This window comes from Sodiomyces alcalophilus (assembly GCF_042370955.1).
Source record: "Sodiomyces alcalophilus JCM 7366 unplaced genomic scaffold ACRALscaffold_1, whole genome shotgun sequence".
NCBI classification, from domain to species: Eukaryota; Fungi; Ascomycota; class Sordariomycetes; order Glomerellales; family Plectosphaerellaceae; genus Sodiomyces; species Sodiomyces alcalophilus.
This window is the reverse complement of record NW_027263532.1, coordinates 3,670,574-3,687,932: the sequence shown is the minus strand read 5'-3', so window position 1 is coordinate 3,687,932 and position 17,359 is coordinate 3,670,574. Positions and strand designations below refer to the sequence as shown.

Below are 17,359 nucleotides of genomic sequence, written 5' to 3'. Positions count from 1 at the left end.
TCTTGCCTCCTTCATTCGAACGATGCCTGTGGATATCGTCAAGAGAAAACTCACGCTCATCTGGATGCCGTAGCATCGCATAACGGACGGACCAGCGAACGTAAACATACGTGTGTTAACGGAAACCTAGATTGCAGCGATCTGATCTGATGTGAAAAGACACTCGACTCCAGCTATAATAACCCCCGCCGCTCGCTTCCCAGCTTAGCCAGCCATCCCAACCCAAGAAACCGAGTCGAGACGAAATATCCAGCGGGTCGTCGTCGTCGTCGTCGTCGTCGTCAGCTCCATAACGTGATGAAGGCTGCGTTACAGAGTACGTACGTACAACACAAACATGCAAATGGTAGATGATACATGGTACAGCGCGCTCGGCCCACGGTGGCCCAGAATCACCCTCCCGTGCTGCCTTGACGCAGTCCATCCCGCCCCAAGCATCCCTCGTCTCGCATGTTCGCCCTTATTCGTCGTTATCATGCATTGCCGGTGAACCCAATGGGTCAAACAAGTGTGCTCAGTCGGCCATGGGCTTGTCCTCCAGCGTTACTCCCCTGGGCGTCTCCGGTTCCACGATCGGGATGGATCCGGAAGAGGCGGTGACTCTCCTCCCGCTGACGAAGCGCGCACCGCTACGACTCAGGCTGTTCCGCTTCTCGACGGGCGAGTCGCTGAGCTCAATCTTGGACAGGATCGTCTCGGCCCCGTTGATGGGCTGCGATGTCCTGTCCTGGGCACGGCCGCGCTCCTGGGGCGACGAGTCGGTTCCCGGGTCCGGCACGTCCAGGCTCTGACGCTTCGCCGACCCGCTCGTGGCTCCGCCGACAATGCTGCCCAGGCTGGACCTGGACCGGTGGCGGTCATTGGCGGAGGTCGGGCTCGTCTGGATCGGGAAGCGCGTCTCGGGGCCGCCGACGGACCGGTCTCGGCGGTGGCCGGTGCGTGGGCTGGGCGCGGGGCTGGTGGCGCGGCTCCGGCTTCCCGAGGCCTTCTCCAGTAGGGCCCTGTTGCGTTCCTCCACGTTGGCGCGGCGGTTGCTCTCGTCGGTACTAATGGCACGAGGGCGGCCCGCCACAACGCCGCCGATCGCCCCGGAGTGGACGGTGGACATGCGCTTGAGTTCGGCGAAGATGGGGTCCTTGTATTTGAATAGGTCCCGGACGAGGCGGTAGGCGTGCTTCTCCTCCATCGTGAGCGAGCTTTCGGTTCGCGGGCGCAGGATGCAGGGAGCCAGCGACGTGGCGAGCGCCGCGATGTACGTCTCATCGGCTGATGTCAAGTCGATGAGGCGGGTGAAGTGGTTCATGCAAGCGTCCAGGGTAGCAATGTTGGTAAGGCGCAGTTGGGCAAGAGTCTGCACAAGGACGCTTATCCTCGAAGCATCGGAGCCATCGACTGACTGAGGTGCTGTGTAGAATTGTCGGATGATCTCGTACAGATGTGTTGAGACGATGGAATCTGGGAAGACATCATGTCAGCACAGATGATGCTGGAATGGAAGAACACGATGGGAAAGAAGGGGAAAGGTATCAGCTTACCCGGAAGCTCAAGCAGATAGAGCTTAAGCAGGCTAGCCACAGTTGGAATATCAAACTCGGTCAAAACCTCGTGAGCCACGGGTTTACCGTTGTTCACCTTGGCGCGCAGTTTGTGAGTCTGTGACAGAGGGACGTCGACTAGCCACACCCCTCGCCTTGCTTCATCACCTTCCAGGTCAGGGTAGTGGTGGTCGAGGAAGGTCAGGAGCGTGGTCACGATAATGGGTACCCGTTTCTTGTCGGCCTTTGCACGGGCTTCGAGGTCGACGCCAAAAGTCTGTTCGTCCACCTGGTTGTAGTAATTCTCATACACGACGACCTTTGGGTGGAACCCCCCGGTACGATAGTTCTCGAGCATGTACCGCAGGTCGCTGGCCGGCTGGATGGTCTCCTGGAAGAGCATCATGTTGTCGACAGCCGACTGCAGGATGGGGATGGCGTTGCTGATGGTGCCCGAGAAATCCAGGATGACCGTCTTGATGGCCCGTAGTCTGTCCAGCTCGCACCGCTCCAGGAAGCGGAGGTGGAGTTGGATGTTTTGCTCCAGACCGCATCGCAGCTCGTCGAGCCTGCGCACGGCAGCCTTGTACTTCTCGTCGGCCTCGCGGGCCTCGCGGCGCAAACGCTCCGCCGGGGTCTCGTTCGGATGGGCATTGCCGAGGACGTTCCAGTTGGCGAGATATTCGCTGACGGTACCCACGACGGGGGAATCGGAGCTACCGTCGGACACGGGTATGGAGAAGGTCCTCCCTAGCTGCTTCGTGTCCTGCACGCCGGCCGTCTCGAAAGCCTTGGGTCGCCACTGGTAAATCATCTTGGAGCTGTTGGCAAAGGTGCTGCCGACGTTGCCGATTAACCGCAGGAAACCATGAGAGATGAGGTCCTGCCCGATCCTCTCGGCGTAGCTTACGCTCGTGGTGCCCATGTTCCGCTGCAGATACTCGACAATGTCCGTGCCGGGGGATGTATTCTGGTAGGTGCCCATGATGGGGACCTTGTGTTCGCCGAGAGGTATGGTGTTGAGCATGTGGGCCAAAATTTTCTTGACTTGGTCCGGATGGTAGACCTCGTCACCAATCTCGAATACTTCTTCGTCCTCGCTCTCGGCGTCTTTGTTCTCGGACACCTTGATTTCCGGAACATTGGTATTCTTGGGACTGGATTCCACGTCACGAAATGCCAGCTTATTTTCCTCTTCGATATCTTCGACCAGGCGGCACTTGTTGAAATAGTTGCTCCGGAGCTTCTTGACCAGCTCGGCTTGCCGGTCGTGGCTCTTGATGCGCGATTGCAGTTCGTCTTGGGAGTCCTGGATGCGCGACTCGTGGGCGTCGCACCAGCGGGAGAAGGGGTTTACGACGAGGTCTCGGATGTTTTGGGCGATCTTCTTGTGGCTCTTGGCGGAATCTTCCATCTCGGTGCGGACGCCCTCGTAGGCCTACGTTTTGAAGGGAACAGAAACGTCAACACTAAACGAAACTGGAGTGGCCAACGGAAAGACAGACAGCACGCCTCTCGTACCTTGCGGATGGTGGCGCCATCGTCCCTGGAGAAACCGCCCTGCACCTTATCCACAGCTGGGACGATATCTGCTAATCGTTGACCGTACGCTTCCTCGGCTTCGGCTCGCAGGCGGGCAACGGTCAGGATTTGTCGGTTCTCGAGAACGCCTTGCTGGAGCTTGCCGAACAAGACGCCAAGACCTAGACCGAGGAGGTTAAAGAGTTAGGTCACAGGCGTCTAGAATCATACGGTTTCCCTGACTTAGAGCTTGTTGATGGGAGAAAGGGCGTACCTGCTGCATAGTCAGGAGACCAGAATGAATCTGCGAAACCTGGCATGGTGACGAAATGGGTGGCAGGAATGTTGTGAGGAACCAAATGACGTCAAAGTCAAGGGAACCACGATGATACGGGTAGGCGTCTATGAAAACAGGCGAAAGCAAAGAGAAGAAAGGAAACTGCCGACTCGGAAGTAGTGTAATTCGTGTCTCTCCCCCTGTTGATATGCAGGGTCGTATGGGGAGGAAGCAAGGGGGAGAATCTCTCGATGTTTAGCGCGTCGTCTGCCGGAAGTTTGAGCCGTTGATGATGCAGAGAAAAATAAAAGGAATCCGCTATTGAAACTGATGGTACAATTTCTAGAACAAGGCTGGCCACGGTTGGTGAAAGGGGTAATCGCTAGCAAAGGTCGAAAATGGGAGATGGTAAGACGTAGACGTGTTCGTGTCCGTTGGTTGTTGGATGTACGAATGTGCGGCAATCCTCTGGACCAGGGTGCGTGCGGTGCGTACATAGGTGGTTCGTCGCGCTAGAAAGAGTCCAGCTCTTTGGTCTGAGTGACGGGGCTGGAATAGAGGCCTCGCGGCTATTCCAGGTCGGACGGTACTGCAATTTAGTCCGTAGTAGTTCTACCGTTTTGGAAATTCAAGGGGGTCTTCACTGCAACTCCAGTGCGAGCCAACGTCTTGGTTAGATGGATGAGGATTCCCATTGGTCAAAGGGTCGTCTGGTGGCCCTGGCCCGTCAGCAATTCAGCACAGGGTGCCCTAAAACGGAGCCTTGGGCGCTCTGACCAAGTTATTATTAGCCCGCTGGAAAAAAGACCCGTTGAATCCGGAGCCGCCGGTAGCAACTGCCAACAGATGTCGGGATAAGACTGTCCCAGGGATTATGTAAGACCCGGGGGTCCAACTTTTTGACATGTTCAATTCCGACTTCGAAGCCTCGCAATCATATCCTCGATTCGTCATTTCTGTAACCAGGACATGTAAAGAACGCCTTGACGCGACATAGGTAGTCAGGATGGTAAGCCGAACCATGCGGCATGTTTCATCAGCTCGAAGCCCTAACATAACAATTTCATAGGTTTTCATCTTGGGCGTCAATTTCTCCGAGCGCAAGCTCGTGAAGGTATACCCCGAACCAACACTTCCAACAACCCACCCACCGGCATCTTGAAGGCCACATAACGAGCATCGAAGGCAACTAACCCCATCTCGTCCTACTCTCAGAAAGCGCTCGAGTCCTTCTACGCCTTGGGCCCCAGCACCTCGGCCCGCATCCTCGCGAAATACTCTATCCACCCGCTCGCCAAAGTTGGCTCTCTCCCACCAAAAACCGTCACATCATTAACCGCCGAGCTCTCGTCCATGACCATCGAATCCGACGCGAGGAAGATCATGCGAGACAACATCCAACGCCTAAGAGATATGGGCAGCTACAGGGGTAGGCGCCACGCCATGAACCTACCCGTCAGAGGACAGAGGACGAGGACGCAGATCGAAACGGCGAAGAAGTTGAACAAGATCGAACGCAGGGCATGAGACTGGTTTTATAGGATGGTACAGAATGGATTTGGGCCGGACCGGATTTCCTGCCATTAGGAAGCATCTGACACATCCCTTTGGCGAGTTCGCGTCAGGTCGGACTGGGTGATGACGGCTTGCCGGACTGACATTTGGGACGGTTGCCATGTACGACAAAACGATGTTATCGCATTGCGAGTGTACAATAAATTTTGTTAGAGGACAAACGCTTCACGGTTCTTGATCGTCATCAAAGCAGAAGGTCTTGTCTTGAATATTAGGGACTCATTATTCTATGATGTTTACAGAGCTTGGCCTTTCTGTCTGTTACAAACCTCCAACTTTTTCTTTTCCTACAAATGATCAAACAGGAAGGCTCTGCTCGGCAGACCGATGACATACGGTAGCCGACGGAAATGGGAATAAGGGAGTCATCCGAGTCAAATAAGGTCGGGCAGATCATCCTCCATAACCGGCTCGCCTTGCGACCGCATCTCCAAGGCGACTTGATCAACTCTCTTCCAGACGCGGAGCAAGTTGCCCCCTACGATTTTAGCCGCGTCCTCATCACTCACTCCTTGTCTCAGCAACTCGGCAACTAAATCGGGTATTTTCGACACGTCTTCTAGCCCAGCTGGCGTAGTCGGAATGCCATCAAAGTCGGACCCGATTCCTACATGATCGAATCCAATCAGGTTCCCGATATGTAGGATATGCCTGACAACCTGCGCCAGGGTGGCGTTCTCGGGGACAGGGTCAGGCATGCCATTCTCGTTGCCTCTGTCGATGCAGGAGATGAAGTCCGGCATAAAGTTGACCATGACCAGGGAATCTCGCGCCTTGACGAGCTGCAGGACATGGTCCTTGACATTCCGAGGATGGGGGCAGATGCTGAAAGCCGAGCTGTGGGAGAACATGACCGGCGCCTTGCTGCCATGCCAGTCCTTGCCTCCCAACACATCGATCATCGTGTCCTCGCTAAAAGGTGAGTTTCAGCTTAGAGCTGCGCCTATCTTCAAGCGACATATCCGAAATCTCCAGTGACTTACCTCACATGGGAAAGGTCCACGAACATGCCAATCCGGTTCATCTCGTTGATCAGGCGGCGGCCAAGCGGGCTCACGCCGCCCCAGTGCGGCTCGGCTTTGCGTTTCGGATTCTCCAGGACCGAGGCGTCGGCGAACTTGTTGTGACAGTTGTGCGTGAGGGTCGCGTAGCGGACTCCCAAGTCATAATACCGGCGCAGGTTGGCGACCGAGTTGCCAATTTGGTGGAGACCCTCCACGCCCAGGGGAGAGATGAGCCATCCCTTCTTCCAGGCCTCGAGTGCGTCGCTGCTGTCTACCATTGGGGAGAATACTTTGGGGTAGGCCTCCTTGATCCGGGTCATCACGTCGATTTGCTGCAGCGTCATCTGCACGCCTAACCATTTTCGCGGATGTGTCAGCGGGGTCTCCGGTCAATTCACGGAGACATCATCAGGCCATGATACTAACTTTCGGCGTAGTTCTCGTCTGAGAAATCGCTTCCGTTGGAGGGGCAGGGAGTAAAGACGCTCCAAAAGGCTCCGCCGTTCTGCCCTTCTCGAAGACGGGGCAAGTCCACGTGGCCCTCCATCCCGCCCTCTTCGAATGGCTTTGTGAAGTCATCTCCATAGATGCGGTTGTTATATAAAGCCCGGACGAGGATGGGAAGGTCATTGTGACCGTCTTGAAACCGTGGTTATAAGAAGCCAATTCCTGATAATGAGTGACGCAATTCTTACCGATGAAGGGAGTTTTGGTTAAGATGTCGCGTGCCCGCTCCTCGACCGAGAGAGGGGCCCGAGATGTCGAGAGTAATCTTCGAGAGCAGAGTCCCGACGGATGCCAAACGAAGAGTAATATCGTGAGACAAATCGCGAAACCAGCACTAAACTTGCGGGCTCTCGTCTGTCGATGACTGCGGGGATGGTCGTCTTTAATGTAAGTAGCCACTTGGCTCTCAAGATTGGATTCAGGATCCGGGCCTGCCGTGGAATAATGGGAGAATTTATCGTCCATCTTGTTATTTGAGCGACTGAGGGCCGACTTTCATGAGCAGGTGTTACATGTAGTTACTCCATCTAGCATCTTCCTAGATTGTACAACGTACCGTCCCAATTGTACCGTCCCTATACCGGTATAGCCACTCAGACGGTAGACCGCACGTATCCACTTTTCTATTTAGCCCTGCACATGCGCCCCATAGCCTAGACTCGAAGTATCGAAGTACCGTACACACGCGTTGCGTATGTAAATCTGCACTGTGTCCAGCCGCATCCAGCTATTGCTGATACCACTGTGTCTGACCATATTATACTGTACACATGTGACAGAGGCTCCGCTTTGGTCAGTTGCAGGGGTCAACAGCCGCTTGGGGGACAAGTTGAAACGTAGCTTCAACACCGGAAGGAGCAGCATTTATAGGTGGCTTCTCCCTCTTGCCACATCACTCCCACCAACTTCCACATTCCTATAACCAAACCAATTGAGCGAGGCAGGACTTCAGCCATGATTGACATTCGGAGACTCTTCTTCTACATCGCCCTCCTCGGAGTTGGCCTGGTGCTCTTCTCCCAGACGGCCGAGGCCGCCAAGGGTCCCAAGATCACCAACAAGGTCTACCTCGACATTGAACACGGCGATGAGCCCCTGGGCCGCATTGTCATCGGCCTCTATGGCAAGACTGTCCCCAAGACCGCTGAGAACTTCCGCGCCCTCGCCACTGGCGAGAAGGGCTTCGGCTATGAGGGCTCAGGCTTCCACCGTGTCATCAAGGAGTTCATGATCCAGGGCGGTGACTTCACCAATGGCGACGGCACCGGTGGCAAGTCCAGTAAGTGCAAATGGGAGGAACCTTCCCGTGCTCCCCCTCCTCTCCCCTCCTTTCCTATGCACGCGACAATCGCCCAATCGATGACTGACGAACCGCTTCCCCTCCCCCGCAGTCTACGGTGAGAAGTTCCCCGACGAGAACTTCAAGCTCAAGCACACCAGGAAGGGCCTCATGTCCATGGCCAACGCCGGTGCCGACACCAACGGCTCGCAGTTCTTCATCACCACCGTTCCCACCCCGTAAGTTTCCCCATCCGCGCCATCGACGAGAGGTCCATCTGTCGCTAACACCAGTGCTTCCACCAGGTGGCTCGATGGCCGTCACGTCGTCTTTGGCGAGGTGCTTGAGGGTTACGACATTGTCGAGAAGATTGAGAACGCCGAGACGCAGCCTGGCGATCGTCCGGTCAAGGCCGTCAAGATCGCCAAGAGCGGCGAGCTGGAGGTCCCTCCCGAAGGTATCCGCGTTGAACTCTAAGCACATGCACCTATCGAGTCACGTACTGTAACCCGCCCGCTGCCCGCTCGCTTGACCTTCCTGTCCTTGAATCGACAACACAAATACAAGAATTCCGGGTGGTTCTCCATTGGCTGATGGCTGCTTTACCTTCTTCACAGGTGCAGATGAATATGGCAGTGCCCAATGGGCGGCGGGTTACAACAACGAGGATAACCCAGTGCAGACGGGTTCCACTGAAGGCTGGACCCCCTTGCAGATGCTGTTCGTGTTTGGCATTGTTGTCGGTCTCCTCGCCATCTATTTCCGGTATAGGAACGCGCGGGTACACTCGACACATCTAAAGTCGGAGTTTTGAGGCTTGCGATGCTAAGTAGGGACGATAGGCAATGAGATGAGTGCATAAAAACTGCTTGGATTCTGTATCCCATGCCATACACGGAAATCCTGTGAACTTGTGTTTTAGAACCCCATTAATTCCTCAGCTTCCCAGCACCGTTTCTCCATGACACGGCACCGTTCGTTGTACGGTGGTAGCCATTGTGGTCCCGTCCAACCAGTACACGCTGGACGACCGAAAGTGACTTCGACGTGACGGCGGCACAGGCTACACCCCCCAGGCCACGGCGGAACCCAGGGACAACCAGGTTTATCGTCAATGGGTCTTAGGTTTTCTTCGCTCGGCGACTGGCTATCGTGTAGAAAATGCTACCGTCATAAACGCCACGGATATCCTCCTTCCGCATGCGACCGTCTTTCGGCCACAACAGTATGTACGTTGCAAGCCCTGTTGGACATCAGTTCAAGGATACCAGTGTAAGCGGCTTACACTTTGAATACAGACTTGAGCGCGAGTGCAAAATGAAGACGCGGCACACAAACACTTACACTCGAAAAAGGTGCCCCCCCAACCTATCGGGTCGGCAATGACCCGCTGACCATTCCAGAGCCGGGCCACATCCTTGATTGTCATGTAGTCCCGGCCTTCTGCATACTTGGCGAACATGTCCTCGAACTTTTGCGGCACGAATCGGCCTTCGGTGTCGTACGTGCCGCTGTCGCTCCCATGCTTGTCTTTGTGGATGTTATCGAGATAGATGCGGAATAAGGGATCTGGAAGGTACGACGACTGCGTCGGGTAGGAGAAATTGGGGTGGATGATGAAGATGGCGAGTATGGACAAGATGACACCGAATCCGAGGCGATAGAAGCCCCAAAAGGTATCAACGGGGTATACGACGCCGTCTCGGTCCTAAGGCGGCACGAAAAACATCTCTTGGATCAGTCAAAAGTCCAGGTTCGGGTTCCCTGCTTACGTCCAGGGTTAGGGGTCCAGGGGTAGGTGTGAAGTCATACCGTGTCGAAGAAGTCGCAATGTTGCTGCAGGACCTAAACAAGCATGGCCAACGTGAGATCAATGCCCTTCCCCTTTTTCCAGTGGATGGCGGTTCTGGTCCGGTGCTTATGATATTGGGACTCACCGTTTGGTTCTGGTGTCGTCGAGCCCAGTCCCCTTCCGTCGTACCATTCGGCCGCTCGTATGTCGCCGCGACATTGGCCCGCGGAGTGCCTGTCAGATCAGCCCCCTGTCAAAACCGATATCCCATCATCGTCTGCAGGCTTTTTGCTGCCGTTGGTTTGCCACGTACCCGCGTGAGGGAGCTTTCGCCGATCCTCGGGCTGAAGGAAAGGTTTCCGCTCCACGGTGATGGGGACGCTCGGAACGGAATACACGCCAGTGTTGTCGATGCCATTGAGCTGGCTCGACGGGTGCGAGTTGGTATGGTCCTTGGTTTCTGCCATCTTGGGGTGACTGAATTGGACTGAGGACTTCAGGTGCGACGGGTTCTTTTGCTTTGCATTTCTTCTAATTTCAAGCATGGTGTCCCATCGAGATTCTATATACATGATTACCGGAATCGGGCCGTGTCATTCATGGAAAAGGCTATGGCTGCGAGGGGTTCCTTGGCCTATCACCCATGGCAGTATGTTTGTTTGGTGCGCGCTGGGAATATGTACATGGTACTTTGATAAACGTCACGTCGCATCGTGTTCCCAGGGCCACGGTCTCGGTGTCGCTCGGCGGCGTCGTACCATTGACAAACCCGGGGAAGCTGTGGCCATTGGAGTCGTTGACCTCACGACCGTCTACTAAAACAGCTCGGAAGGATGGTCTACAGAACCTACTTCCACATGTGAATGGCGTGAAGCGCTTCACATGAAGCAAAATGTTGTGCCGCATAACTCACCAAGAACCATAACATGAGTGGAATATGAAGACAGAAGACGTGTTGTTGGGTGAGACTACCGACGTGATGCACACATAACGCCATGTCAAGAGGGAAACGAGGAAGTTCTTGCGTCATAGTCGCCAATGGTCACATCATGAGTGACTGGTGACGTTTTGGAATGCATATATACATTTGCAGTGGATGGCGAGTTCACGTTGGTTTGGACGACGCTTCTTCGCCCTTCTCCGGTATAAGTATATTCCATGATGTTCCGGTTTCGTCCCAGGCGCCGTCGGTGAAAGTTACGGTTATCCAAGCCCGTCATATCAGTCCTGTAGTTTCTCGTACCCGCAGCCCCCTGCATACCTAACTAGTAAAAACAACCGACGATGGCCAGCCAAGACGACTACAGTGATATTCAACAGGAGGTTCCTCTATCAGCGGAGACCGAGAAGGAGCCAGACAGCATCGCCCGAGGCCACAAAGCCACCATCGCCAATCCCAGTAAGTAGACGCACAGGTTGCCCGTAAGTCAGCCAGGGGCTTGTGGTAGCTTACACCGATACTTCGTACGTTCAGATACATCAGAGCAGGCCAAGGAACATTCTCGCAAGGTCCTGGCGGAGGAGTTCCAGGAACCCTACGACAAACCCAACAGGAGCCAGGATGACAGGCCAGAGCCGCACGAGAAGGACCCGGGCAATGTGTAAGTTTCAACTCTGCCTGGCTGCTTTGAGCTTGTGGCATCGTAGAAGCTGACGGGATGTCGTCTGCACAGAGCGCGGGGGCTGAAGGCCAGCATCAGCAATCCCGGGGTATCCGAGGAGGCAAAGCAGCACGCAAGGGAGAGGTTGGAGAATATGCAGCAGTAGAAAGCTGTAGCCTCAAGTATGATGTGTTTGTGATGTGAGCTGAGGTGGCATCAAAAATTGTAACGATAGTAGTAATAAGCTATGTTTTGATATGAACGAGAAGTGGGATTCCTCCGAATACACGGCGACCCTGCTCATATCCCATGTAGGACTGATCGAAGACTGAACATCGGTGAAACTGCTGTTGGTAACTATTGGACTCTGGCATCTGATTGGGACAGTTGAAGTAGAATTCAACATTATCTGGTCACATTATCGACAAGCCGGACAACCGAAGCAACATGAGCAGGAGCAACATGGAAATGACCTGGTATCGGCCCCATACCATACATCCTTCCAATAACCTGTGCAGTTCCCCAGCTGGAGTCACTCATTCCATCAGATCCGAATCGTCAGGTTCCTTGTATGTACCCCTGGGCTTTGCGTGACGAAGACCCTCCTGCATTATGTTGGACTTGTCGATGGCCTCCCTCTCATCTTGTTCTGCGGCTTGTTATTAGCTCCCACTCAAACAACTTTATATGAGCCATTTCGAACAAATAAATCCCAGAACGACAAGTGAATTTAGACCGGAATACGCACCTAGTTGTTGGTCTGTGTCGGCCAGTTCGGTCTTGATGGGTTCCTCGACCTTGGCATCATCCGACTGCACAGGAATGGGCTCGTCCTTTCCGGTAGCAAAAGAGTCGTCCTTGACCTGACCCTCGGGGGCGCCGGGCGGCAGAGGAGAACCCGGATCCTCGTCAGTCTGCTTCCACGCGCTCTGAGACATATTTCTGGAAGTGCGTTGAATGTGTTTCTTGGTGGCTATATCCCCTCTGGCTATTTTGATGTGGATTGACAGCAGTGCCTGTAGGCTCGAGTTCCTACTCCCGGGCGTGGGGAGCGCTGGACGGTTTTTAATTGCCACATGACATCCGCTTGCCCCCGAGCAAAAGAGGTCCCCCTTACTCTACGTCGAGATGGACAACGGGTCGTGGGTGTCAGGCTTGCATCATGTGTAGTGTTGCCATTCACGCATAGGTGGCGTCGTGACGGGAAGGTAGCAAGGTACCTTCGGGATAATCATCGGCTGAGTTATCGTTTGCTTTACGAAGTACGTGTATGTCGTCATGGTCGTCATGATTAGCAATGATGACATCTCACCGGCTCGGTGTGTTGGAGGAATATATATGGCCTGCAACCACCACGGCATGATTCCTCCGAAGATATCTTTATCACCCCAACCAAAGAACCTTATCTTCGTTCTGCAAACCGGCCCAAATCCTCCTGCCCCAAACACTACTTAAACACTACTTTAAAGCGCTTCCACAATGACCTCACCAAGAGATACTTACAACCCTGGCAACTTTGCCAACCGGTAAGTGCTTTACCCTAGACGGGCTCGCAGATCCATGATGCTAACACGCTGCGGTTAAGGCCCCGTGAGGAGGTTCAGGAAATCGGCAGAAAGGGCGGGCAACATAGGAGCTCTGGCCCGAACGTCTCACCCACAGGGACTTACAACCCCGGCAACTTCGCCAACCGGTAAGTGGATTGAAGAAGTCAACTTTGGAGGACCATGGCGCTGATGTGTAGGTAAGCCCCCGTGAGGAGGTGCAGGAGATCGGCAGAAAGGGCGGTCAAGCCAGCCACGAGAGTGGTTTTGCCAGTATGGACCCTGATAAGCAGGTACGTGTCGACGATCACAGTCACTAGTATAGTGTAGTGTGCTCGGGTACTCCAGTGTGTGGGAGGAGCCTCTGCTGACATGTAAACAGCGCGAGATTGCCTCGATGGGAGGCAAGGCCTCATCTGGCTCTTTCGAGCCTGGCAGTGAGGCGGCGAAAGAGGCAGGGTCAAAGGGCGGCCATGCCAGTGCCGGCGGCACTTAAGATGTCTCAACAAGCCTAGCCAATTGACGTTTTCCCACTGGCCATAATGGAATACCTAGATAGTTTAGCCAGTCATCTGAAATAATCCGACCACTGTTCTGCTGTTCTGCGACGCTTTCAAGTTGGCTCATATGGTCGGATCTGGTCGTTGTGTTTCGCTCTAATCCATCATCCAGGTACGAATATGCTTGATAAGTTTGTTCCGACGCGTTCTGTCGGTAACTGACCATATTTCTCATACCTCTACGGAGTAAGTACACTATTGAGAGTGATCCCGTTGATGTCATGGGCATGACGAAGTGCATCAGTAGGTCCACATCAGTCTCCACTCGTTCCAGGACTAATGAATACCCGTAATTTTCGTATTCAGAGCATTTCCACAAGGTACACGTACGAAGTACTTCGTAAGTTTCGCCAAAGCCGTCGCGGGATCACATCCGTACGGAATACTGATGTCTATATGCCTCAACATGAGTATCGATAGATTGTCAAAAAACACTCGTTTGATGTCTCTTGCAAATATGACATCCCAAATTGGCGTCCAAATTTTACAATAAAAAGGAGTTGGTTCTAGCTATGAAAGTTTACGGCTTCCTTAGTCATCGAGATGTGCACATTGCGAGTGACACTGCCTTCAAAGGTCAAAGGCAAACCGAGGGTCACAAGTCAACAATGTTTCTTAGGACGAGGAATAGGGTCATAAACCCAGGGAAGGATATGAACATGCAATTATTCGTGACTCCCACGGCATTCCAGGCCGTCTCCCGCCGCGATTTCTAATTGCTCATGGTGCGAATGCTTGGTTGGTTATTACGATGTACCTAGCAATTCGGGAGGTACCTGGTTGGTGGGGTAAGACTCAAAATCTGGAAATTTCATGATCTCTTTCACTTGAGGACTTACTGCCCTCAACTCATTTATATAGTCCGCTTTACACCAAAAGACCACCCGGCAAGCCCTCCTCAGAATCATATTGCAGATGAAGGTATTAAGCCTCAACTTCTTGTCATGTGCCGTAAAGGCTTGCAAATCCGCCGGCGCCGGATTTCCCCTTCATCCGAAAGACGCAGAGCTGGTGCAAGACGACATTGAGTTTAATGCGCCGATGCTGCTCAATGTCCTTCGTCGTCTAGACTGGGCCGCTTTGCGCACAAATGCCACCGAGGTGAGTAGTTCAACAACAGATGACGGATGATAGGCACGGGCTCTCCCGGTTTCGAAATCTGGAACGTCTTCACCCCTTGCCGTTACCCAGTGCAATGAATCGTCGTGACTCTGGACTTACTCCCCCTGTGTTAGCTGGGTTTCCCCGAACTGCCTGCTGAGCCGCCCACTCAAGAAGCGCTGGAGACCGACGAGAAGACATTGAAGGACCTGCATCATCTGCTCGTGGAGACGCAGATTATGGAGGGCAAGCTGGTTTGCGGGAACTGCGGTCATGAGTACGCCATTCGGGAGGGCATCGCCAACTTCCTGCTTCCGAGTCATTTGGTGTAATGGAACGGGGCCGCTCACGATCATGACGACTGATGAAGAGGCTTGAGCTGAGCTGAGCGGGTGGGCATCGACGGCTTCATTCTTCACCACCCTGGCCGTAGAGATATGACCAGGTGGTGGGCGTTCGCGGAGTTCAGACTGGGAGAGAAGAACCTTACGACAGAGAAAACAATGCTACATTGACGACGGAAAGAACAGGATTTTCTAATAAATCTGAATGCCTGGACCGAAACTATATGGTCCGTGAACCTGTGCAAGCTCGCTCCTACATTACGAACAGCTCGTCCCAGATGTGCACAAGCGGCTATTGCGCCGCTTATACCTTTCGTTATCCGCCACGAAATCCGTCCCGTAACTCCTTTCGATTTACAGTATACAGAGTGCACCATCGACCCGCAATGCTGAGATGCATGATTCGGGATCAGTTCTGCTTCTTCTGAGCAGCAGGTCCCATCTCCTTGTCGAAGGCTCCATATGAGACCTCGAGGCTACTAAGAGCACGTATGCCGACGCCTAGAATCGAGAGCATCACGATAGTGACCAAAAGGCCGTGGAAAATTCCTTGAATGTGTCAGAAATGTACTGCGCTGGACCATCCTTCTTGGACCGCGGATGAACATACCAGGGGTCAAGAACTGATATTTCTCAAAGAGCGGGAGTTTGTCCCAGTCTGTGTTGTTATCTTGTCTGCGAACAGGCCAAGCTCGAGCCCGGAGCTTCCTCAGCTCTGCGCTAAGGACACCCGTGGAGTCGACGTCGTTTGTCGATGGCCCAGCCAGGCTGGAGAGGTAGATGATGGTATACGAATCCGACGACAGAAGGTCCCCAAACGTCCGGCCGATAATTTGGTCTGCAACCAAGTCAGTATCTCGCACCCTTGGTTTCCCGTACTATCAAAACAGCATGGCTACTGTACCATTTTTCGCCAGTTGTCTCTCACGCTCATGTTGGTCTGGAGGGAGAGGATGGAGGACGGTCTCCTGGACTTCAACAACCCTGCCCTTGTTCGAGCATGCAGCTTCAATGTATCTCGAGAGACTGTCGGTCTCAATCTCTCCCACCACTTCGGCAACGCTGTACGTGTTTCGCACGCGGTCGTTCGAGGCGGCGCTGCACAGCTCGCGTGCCTTGCAGTTGTCGGCACCGCGAATGTCGGAGGCGCGCAGGCCGGGTTGGGATACGATGTGATAGCGTTCAGTGGGACAAGAATCGAGAATATGCTGCACCGAATTCAGGACTTGGGTGCCTGTTTGTAACTGAGAAGCGTCGGGAACTTGGGCGAATCTATGTTGCGACGTCAGTGTTGGGGACGGCATCGAGTCTGAATTATGGGTGAGCTACGTACTCCCCTGTCGAGAGGAGGACAAATGGTGAGGAATCGGCAATCGCGTTTGCCGAGGCCGCAAAGGCCAAAAGGCCTGTTGATCGGGGCAGACGCATAGCTAAACTGACGTGACTAGGATGTTTGGTCGGGCGATGCTACGCGCGTTAAGAGTCGAATCGGGAGGTGCGTCGTGGATGAGAGACGCTTCGATCGTTCCTGGCGACGTAAAGCAACTTAGCTTCGAGTTGTTTGGGGGCGGGATACAGATACACTGATGTACTCGCGCCCCGATATATGTAACCAGCTCGGTATGCATGTGGGACTTCACCTTGGAAGATACTTTCGTGTACCGTTTTTGTCTAGAGATGGACGTTATTCCAAATGTACAGTCAAGTACCCACGTAAGGTAGCCCCGCAAAGCGTCCTGAGTGGAGCCCACAGTGTGCCAAGTTACAATCCGACAGCAAGGATCCTGCGTCTGGTGGGAAAATTTACAGGTGAGGAAACTCGAAAGAGCTTCGCATCACATTCAAAGACAAAGCAAGCAACCCAAGCCAACCACAATGTTCGCCAAGCCAAGAATCCAAAAGACAGCTCCGCCTCCCCCGAAGAAAAGGAAGACCACTTCGGCAGTCGAAGAGGTCAACTTTGATTTCGATGCCCGCGAGGAGTACCTCACAGGCTTCCACAAGCGCAAGCTCCAGCGCGTGAAATTCGCCCAGGAACAGGCGGCGAAGCAGGCAAGAGAAGAAAAACTCGAATTCAGAAAACAGGTAGGGGATTCTTACATCGGTCAAGGGAAACGCTTCTGGCCATAGACGAGGCATGGCATGCAGACCTAACTGTCATCGCAGATCAGGGAAGAAAGGAAGCGCGAAGTGGAGGAGCACGTTCAGGCCATCAACAAGATTCTACAAGAAGCCCAAAAGGCAGACTCCGATGACGACCAGGAGATCCAGGCCGAGGATTTCGAAGAGTGGGATGGCATTGAAGAAGAGAAACCCGAGGAGCTGGTAGACCACGAGGACGAATATATCGACGAGGACCGGTATACCACGGTGAAAGTGGAGGCAGTCTCTGTGACGAGAGACGGGTTCGAAAAGATTGGGGACGACGAGGCAGACGAGGAAACACTGCAAAAACAACCGGATGAGAGCAAGGCGGCACCTCAAACACCCAAGAATCGGCCGCCGAAGAAGAAAAAGCCCAAGTTTCGTTACGAGACCAAGTTGGAAAGAAGGACGGAAGAAAGGAAACTAAAGGCAAAAAAGAGGGCTCGTTACAAAGGACAAGGGTAATGGCAACTATCAACATCGTACCTCCCAATCGCAACAGAAGCGACGGCTACTGCCTATCAGACACCAAAAATGATTTCTAGTTGCCTCACCGTCTCGAACAGCATTACGC

The 17,359-nt window shown here is 53.7% G+C and overlaps 12 protein-coding genes across 12 annotated transcripts; 6 read left to right on the top strand and 6 right to left on the bottom strand.

The window, feature by feature from the left end:
• Positions 1–11: 11 nt before the first annotated feature.
• On the bottom strand, positions 12–452 carry ACRALDRAFT_205500 (uncharacterized protein; the record flags this gene model as incomplete). Its single annotated transcript, XM_071021729.1, has 5 exons — positions 12–26; positions 55–126; positions 164–304; positions 334–370; positions 397–452. The coding sequence occupies 5 exons, from the start codon at positions 450–452 to the stop codon at positions 12–14; spliced, it is 321 nt and encodes a 106-aa protein (XP_070879592.1).
• Positions 453–514: 62 nt separating this feature from the next.
• Positions 515–3,376, bottom strand: ACRALDRAFT_1059639 (uncharacterized protein; the record flags this gene model as incomplete). Its single annotated transcript, XM_071016074.1, has 4 exons — positions 515–1,455; positions 1,536–2,973; positions 3,057–3,238; positions 3,331–3,376. The coding sequence occupies 4 exons, from the start codon at positions 3,374–3,376 to the stop codon at positions 515–517; spliced, it is 2,607 nt and encodes an 868-aa protein (XP_070879591.1).
• Positions 3,377–4,339: 963 nt separating this feature from the next.
• ACRALDRAFT_2024527 (mitochondrial 37S ribosomal protein uS13m) lies at positions 4,340–4,860 on the top strand (the record flags this gene model as incomplete). The annotated part of the gene is made up of 3 exons (XM_071020229.1): positions 4,340–4,342; positions 4,403–4,447; positions 4,519–4,860. 3 exons carry the CDS (start codon positions 4,340–4,342, stop codon positions 4,858–4,860), a joined length of 390 nt encoding a protein of 129 aa, XP_070879590.1.
• A 422-nt stretch (positions 4,861–5,282) lies between these two features.
• Positions 5,283–6,884, bottom strand: ACRALDRAFT_2095519 (uncharacterized protein; the record flags this gene model as incomplete). The annotated part of the gene is made up of 4 exons (XM_071022727.1): positions 5,283–5,820; positions 5,892–6,264; positions 6,339–6,551; positions 6,608–6,884. 4 exons carry the CDS (start codon positions 6,882–6,884, stop codon positions 5,283–5,285), a joined length of 1,401 nt encoding a protein of 466 aa, XP_070879589.1.
• Positions 6,885–7,373: 489 nt separating this feature from the next.
• ACRALDRAFT_2095779 (uncharacterized protein) lies at positions 7,374–8,175 on the top strand (the record flags this gene model as incomplete). The annotated part of the gene is made up of 3 exons (XM_071022740.1): positions 7,374–7,698; positions 7,811–7,937; positions 8,004–8,175. 3 exons carry the CDS (start codon positions 7,374–7,376, stop codon positions 8,173–8,175), a joined length of 624 nt encoding a protein of 207 aa, XP_070879588.1.
• A 644-nt stretch (positions 8,176–8,819) lies between these two features.
• ACRALDRAFT_2096408 (uncharacterized protein) lies at positions 8,820–9,957 on the bottom strand (the record flags this gene model as incomplete). The annotated part of the gene is made up of 5 exons (XM_071022782.1): positions 8,820–8,941; positions 9,043–9,406; positions 9,511–9,543; positions 9,636–9,724; positions 9,804–9,957. The coding sequence occupies 5 exons, from the start codon at positions 9,955–9,957 to the stop codon at positions 8,820–8,822; spliced, it is 762 nt and encodes a 253-aa protein (XP_070879587.1).
• An 817-nt stretch (positions 9,958–10,774) lies between these two features.
• Positions 10,775–11,257, top strand: ACRALDRAFT_2024523 (uncharacterized protein; the record flags this gene model as incomplete). The annotated part of the gene is made up of 3 exons (XM_071020228.1): positions 10,775–10,889; positions 10,965–11,091; positions 11,164–11,257. The coding sequence occupies 3 exons, from the start codon at positions 10,775–10,777 to the stop codon at positions 11,255–11,257; spliced, it is 336 nt and encodes a 111-aa protein (XP_070879586.1).
• A 370-nt stretch (positions 11,258–11,627) lies between these two features.
• ACRALDRAFT_2039182 (uncharacterized protein) lies at positions 11,628–12,029 on the bottom strand (the record flags this gene model as incomplete). Its single annotated transcript, XM_071020941.1, has 2 exons — positions 11,628–11,740; positions 11,840–12,029. The coding sequence occupies 2 exons, from the start codon at positions 12,027–12,029 to the stop codon at positions 11,628–11,630; spliced, it is 303 nt and encodes a 100-aa protein (XP_070879585.1).
• A 400-nt stretch (positions 12,030–12,429) lies between these two features.
• On the top strand, positions 12,430–13,301 carry ACRALDRAFT_1059653 (uncharacterized protein). The gene is made up of 4 exons (XM_071016075.1): positions 12,430–12,617; positions 12,677–12,784; positions 12,841–12,928; positions 13,018–13,301. The coding sequence occupies exons 1-4, from the start codon at positions 12,571–12,573 to the stop codon at positions 13,129–13,131; spliced, it is 357 nt and encodes a 118-aa protein (XP_070879584.1). The 5' UTR covers positions 12,430–12,570; the 3' UTR covers positions 13,132–13,301.
• Positions 13,302–14,110: 809 nt separating this feature from the next.
• ACRALDRAFT_1026359 (uncharacterized protein) lies at positions 14,111–14,628 on the top strand (the record flags this gene model as incomplete). The annotated part of the gene is made up of 2 exons (XM_071014790.1): positions 14,111–14,296; positions 14,431–14,628. 2 exons carry the CDS (start codon positions 14,111–14,113, stop codon positions 14,626–14,628), a joined length of 384 nt encoding a protein of 127 aa, XP_070879583.1.
• Positions 14,629–15,049: 421 nt separating this feature from the next.
• On the bottom strand, positions 15,050–16,068 carry ACRALDRAFT_2039180 (uncharacterized protein; the record flags this gene model as incomplete). Its single annotated transcript, XM_071020940.1, has 4 exons — positions 15,050–15,189; positions 15,251–15,478; positions 15,545–15,912; positions 15,974–16,068. 4 exons carry the CDS (start codon positions 16,066–16,068, stop codon positions 15,050–15,052), a joined length of 831 nt encoding a protein of 276 aa, XP_070879582.1.
• Positions 16,069–16,482: 414 nt separating this feature from the next.
• ACRALDRAFT_1078769 (uncharacterized protein) lies at positions 16,483–17,250 on the top strand (the record flags this gene model as incomplete). The annotated part of the gene is made up of 2 exons (XM_071018811.1): positions 16,483–16,725; positions 16,807–17,250. Exons 1-2 carry the CDS (start codon positions 16,516–16,518, stop codon positions 17,248–17,250), a joined length of 654 nt encoding a protein of 217 aa, XP_070879581.1. The 5' UTR covers positions 16,483–16,515.
• Between the last annotated feature and the right edge of the window lie 109 nt (positions 17,251–17,359).

Coding starts and splice junctions, on each gene's coding strand:
- ACRALDRAFT_1059653 (XM_071016075.1), top strand. CDS start 12,571: ATGACCTCACCAAGAGATACTTACAACCCTGGCAACTTTGCCAACCG. Junction 12,618..12,676: donor CCTGGCAACTTTGCCAACCG/GTAAGTGCTTTA, acceptor GCTGCGGTTAAG/GCCCCGTGAGGAGGTTCAGG. Junction 12,785..12,840: donor CCCGGCAACTTCGCCAACCG/GTAAGTGGATTG, acceptor TGTGTAGGTAAG/CCCCCGTGAGGAGGTGCAGG.